A 5,660-nucleotide genomic window follows, 5' to 3' on the forward strand; every position below is an offset into this window, starting at 1 on the left:
TATCATTGCAAGTGATCAAGATTTAGAAATGGTCTTGTAAAATCAACATAATTTTGTAATCGATGCCAATGGAATTTTTACATAAATATTCAGTGCTCCACAAGTCCAACCCGAATTTCTCTAAAAGAGTGTGATGGTAAATGGTTGCAGTCCCATGGTATGCCAGATGAAGTAAAAAAAAATCAGCTTGAAACAAAGGTGGAGTACGTGGTGTTTGAAAAACCTTTGGAAGGGAACACTCGCCATTTGACACCTTTATTTCTGATTGTATCTTTGGGCAGCCAGACTATTAAGAAAATCCTTGTTGATAGAGGTGCTTTGGCAAAATATTTAACTCATTTATCTTATGAAAGATTGGGAAGAAAAAGAAAGATCTGGTCCCAATGGCGATGGAGACAACATACTTCATGAGAATTGCTCACAAGCTAATTGGAATTGCGGTAGCTGATATTACAGTGGGAACTTGAAATGATCATATTGCCTTTTTGCTATTCTTCACAATGTGTTTTGTCCATCCTTCGATAAAATGTGATGTTTTGGAACAGAAACAATGTAGAGACAATGGAGGATGAGGAGAATCCATTCATAGAGATACTTTATAATTCTTTATTTTTAATCAATTTTATTTCCATTGTAAACAATGTTACATGACTCGGACATGTGAGATAAATGCAATATTACACTGGGAGGATTTGAAGTTCTCGTCAAGGTGGATCCACAGTTCATATTAAAAATAAAAAATAATTGTCCCGTACGGGATGGTCTGGTGGTGTTGGGGTTGGATTTATGGTCACCTGCCACACATAGTTTGCCTAGCGTGACTTTCCGTTTACCCAGTGCATATTTTCGGGTAGCGACTGCGGGTTTTTTTATAGTTTTTTTGTAATTATTTTTTAAAATATTGAAGTATAATATTTATGTTTTTAAAATAATTGGAAAACAATATTTTCGTTAATATATATATCAAATAATTTGAATATAGAAATTGAAAATGATAACGAATATGATCTAGAATATGATCATATTCAAAATAGAGGCATAAACATAGTCTAGAACATAGTCATGTGAGAACATGGTCGTGAATGTGGACAGAAACATGGTTGTATTGACAAGCATGAAAATTGGCAAGAACATGAACGTGTTCAGAACATGACCGTAAATAGGGGCATGAACATGGCTATGTTCAGTGCAAGTTAACGAAGTGCAGGTTAACGAAGTGTTCAGTCTTGTCAGCTACCATGAAACTAAAATTGCTAAATTCTCTTTTGAATGTAATAAAATAAAATAAAATAAAATAAAAATTCAACGGGACCAAATTTGATAATTATAATATACAATAAGATCAAAAATAATTTTTACTCAACAAAGTTTTTAGACATGAGGTTTTTTCAGCAAGTTTTGTAAATCACATAGGATTTTATAGAATTAATTATTTTGTTTGAAGCCAAAATTCTAAAATTATATATATATATATATATATATTAATGGTTCTTTGTAGAAGTGAGTTATACTAATAATTATCTATAAATTTATATTTTATCACAATGACTTTCAAGAATAAACACTCTGACAATTAACAATATCATATTACTTAGAATTTAGAATTATTATTATTATATTATTATTATTATTATTATTATTTATTGATTCATAGTAGACTAAACAATTAGTTATAATTTTTATTTATTGATTCATAGTAGACTAAACAATTAGTTATAATTTTTATTTATTGATTCATAGTAGACTAAACAATTAGTTATAAAATTATAATTTATCTCACAATGCTTTCAATAAAAAAAAAAAAAAAAGAAAAAAAGAGAAGAAGAGTTGTTATAAATATGAATATTTATATTAATTAATACTTCTTCTGTTCCAATATAATAGTCTTATTTTTCATTTTTGTCCGTTTCAAAACAATAGTCTTATTTCCATAAATAATCATATTACCGTAAAACTACTACTTTTTCATTTTTATTACACAATTGCCACTATTTTTTACACTAATACACTCACAAGAACAAAAAAGTCTTTTACCCATGTTTTTTACCGACTATCAATATAATACGGAGAGAGTAAATATCTTGGTGGTTAGCAAAGTGTAAATTTAATATTTAATAATGAGTCAATGATCCAAATAATTCAAATGTAACCAGGCCCTAGGCACAGGGCCCATAAGAGGCCCAATAATATATATATATACTCCTATATATTAATATATATATTATTATTATTATTTTTTTGTAGAATGTATAGAATAAAATTTAAATAAAAAATTTATTTTATAATTATTTTTTAAATAAATAATTTTTACATTAATTTTTAAATTATTTATTTGTATATTTTAGTGTGTTTATTTAATGGTATGATTTTATATTTTTTGTGAATTAATAAAATTAAAAAGATATGATAGATAATATTTTTTGTTCTTATTATTTTTATTTTTATATTTATATGTTTAAATTTGTATATTTTATTATATTTTTTAGTAGTTGTTTTAAAAATTTGTGTATTATATAAACATTGAATTTGTTTATTTAATCTAAACTTTCTAATTTTTACTCTTAGGACTATGCGTTTCTCTCTCACAAATATTTTATTAAACATTATTTTAATATCAAATTCAAATCAAATTTTTTCCTAAACCAATCAAAAGAAACAAACCCTTAATAAATATGTTTGTTTGAAAATTTTCTTTTAAAGACTTTTGATTGTTTATAAAAATATTCTTTAAGAAAATTAAATCAAATATATATATTTTTTAATTTTTTTATGTTATACTAAATATGTTACATTAATTTTATATTTATATTTTGATCTTTTAATATATAAAAAATATTTTTTTAATACATTTATATTAAAAAATATATATTATATTATTATTATTATAATATAAGAAATATATTTAAGAGCTCAATATTCTAATTTTGCCCCGGGTCTAACAAAGGTCAACAACGGGCCTGAATGTAACTCATATTAATAATTATTTATAAACTTATTTTAATCCATAATCCTTTCAACAATAAAAATTTATTATTATTAATATCGTAAAATGAAATGATATTTTGTTCCACATTGTTTCTATCAATGAAATAATAATAATAATAATTATCCTATTATATTTTAATTTTTGAATTTGTTTTAATGATTAATAGTCTGTATGTAATAGTAGGTGAGTAATGACAAAATTAGGATCTAAATTTTGGGAGGAAAAAGTATCTATAATTTATTTAATACTTAAATAATAAATTTAAATAGAAAATAATGATAGGATCACATATAAATTTAAATAATTTGGGGGAGACAAATTGTATAAACTTCTTAAAACTTGTATGTGACTCATACTAATAATTATTTATAAAATTATTTTTATTCAATAATAAATGACAAACTTCTTAACCTGGCCCATCGGATTCGGCCCAAATTCTTTAACTCAAATCCTAAGCCCAAACTCTTCTATATCAAATCCTAACTCATTAGTTTGTTAGGGTGATGTCAAAAACTTAGTTAGGAGTTTAGTTAGATGATGGGTTTTCCAGTGTGTAAGATGAAACAAAATTTGGGGTAATTTGAACATTATTTGTTTTATTGGGGTAATTTCTCTCAGTACAAAATTTTATTTATTAATTAAAAATGTTATCCTTACCGGACTTTGGAGTTTGGATGGATTCGAAGAAGATGCTATGCAATACAAGTAACTTTTATTTGTTAGGTATTAGGTTCGATCGGGGTTTATCCAATGCACACTTTTAAATAATCATTACCAAGTCATAAAAAAAAATAAAAAAATAAAAAAAAAAAGTTGGCAACTTGGATTATTAAAATGAATTAAAGATTGTATTCCATTCCAATGTGAAACGGACCCCACCCCACCCCACCCCGCCCCACCTGTTCAAATTAATTAATAGATAGTAATAGCAATTTGAATTTCAAACTAATGAGCAGAGGCGGAGGCGGAGCCGTTCAACTAATTGCTTTTCCTTATCAATTCGCTAACGCTAACGGTCACTTGAATTCATCGTCATCATCATCCCCAATTCCTTCTACTATTGATTGTTATCAATCACATCACAGCATCAACAAATCCATGGAATGAATGGAGAAAGGAGGAATTCACTTATTAATAAATCAATATGCTCTCGATTATTTCACTTATTTACAGAGGAAGAATACAATCGGATCAACAAAAGTAAAGAGGAAGCAATGGATAATCAATCGATAACAATAATAATACGAATGGCCGTAGAGCAAGAAAGTATCTAATGGCAGCAGCAGCAGAAATGAAGAAATCGAAATCAATATCAATATCAAAATCTATATATAATCATCATCATCATCATCATCAACACCAGAGCAGGATCACTGTATCAGAATCAGATTCAAAAGTAAAAAATGAATCAACGCCAATCGAAATCACACCTCTTAGATTCAAAAGCCTGTGGCGCCGTTCCGTTGGAGGTCAGCGGAATCTTCAAGTCGCACTCGATCTTGGGCTTCCACCTGGCGGACTTGACGATCCAGAATTTCAGACGCACACGCAATTTAAGCTTCACATCGATGTCGTACACGCCGGAAGTTCTGTCGCCGTTGTAGTTTGACATCTCCTTGGCGCCGAGGGGCACCACGTGTGTCCCGCTGAACTCCGCCGTCAGATTATTCGTCGATTTATGCCCCTGGTAGAACGTCTGCAGGTTGTCCCACCCGAATCTCTGCCCCTCGTACAACGCCTCCGCCTCGATCCGGTCGTAGTAGATCCCGATGCGCTTGTTCGGGTTGCGGATCGTCAGATTCAACGCCAGATTGTATCGGAGCGTGTTGTTGCCCTCGAGGCTGAACTCGGTGAGCGAGGCGTTCGTGGCGTAGAACTTGACGGCGTTGGGCCGGAAAATCAGCCACAGAACGAACACTACAACCCCCAGGATTACCAGAATGGTGCAGAGGATCTGAAAGACGCAGGTGCAGATACAGTTCATCAGGCAGCTGCAGCAGCAGGAGAACGGGTTGCAGCAGCACCCGCCGCCGCCGCCGCGGCCGGGGCGGTGGTAGGACTTCCGCGGAGGAGGTGGAATGGAGGGCCCGTAGTAGGCTCCATTGAGGTGCGGCTGCCGAGTTTCCCCCATTACAGAATTGGGAATAATTCTGAGAGCAGAGACCTAATCTAATCCCCTGTTCTTATGCTTCCAAAGAAACTGTCAAACAGGTGTGGGCTGATTCCAATCCAATCCAATCCAATCCACTTCAATCCAATATTCAATTAATTGAATAATGAACGAATAAACGGGATAGAAAAGAGGTGGGCTAGATTGTGGTGGGGTGGGTAATTTTTATAGCACTACCTAAGCGCGTGTAATCAACTCTTCTCCGCGGTTGGTGAATATTTTCATACAGACATACATACATACGCGGTTGCGTAGTGAAACCGTTGGCCATTGGCGGAGGATGACGATGCTGCCTGGTAATTGCGCCTCATTTGACTTGATTAAACCAATCAGGATATTTTTATTTTATTACATAGAATACTAGTATATTATTTATTTATGTTTTTTCTTATCTTTAATAGTATTATACTGCTGTTAAATGTGTACGTAGGCATTGAAAAACATATATGTTTATTTGTCTATAATTAAATATAATATATTTTGAAAAAAGAAATAAAATTTTAA

General features: G+C 31.1%; 1 protein-coding gene across 1 annotated transcript; it reads right to left on the reverse strand.

Annotated features, from left to right (window-relative positions):
* Positions 1–4,090: 4,090 nt before the first annotated feature.
* Positions 4,091–5,297, reverse strand: LOC127265026 (NDR1/HIN1-like protein 3). The gene has a single exon (XM_051294676.1). It carries the CDS (start codon positions 5,115–5,117, stop codon positions 4,395–4,397), a length of 723 nt encoding a protein of 240 aa, XP_051150633.1. The 5' UTR covers positions 5,118–5,297; the 3' UTR covers positions 4,091–4,394.
* Between the last annotated feature and the right edge of the window lie 363 nt (positions 5,298–5,660).

Source organism: Andrographis paniculata, unplaced genomic scaffold (assembly GCF_009805555.1).
Source record: "Andrographis paniculata isolate CXL003 unplaced genomic scaffold, ASM980555v1 Contig71END, whole genome shotgun sequence".
Classification (NCBI taxonomy): Eukaryota; Viridiplantae; Streptophyta; class Magnoliopsida; order Lamiales; family Acanthaceae; genus Andrographis; species Andrographis paniculata.

Coding starts and splice junctions, on each gene's coding strand:
- LOC127265026 (XM_051294676.1), bottom strand. CDS start 5,117: ATGGGGGAAACTCGGCAGCCGCACCTCAATGGAGCCTACTACGGGCCC.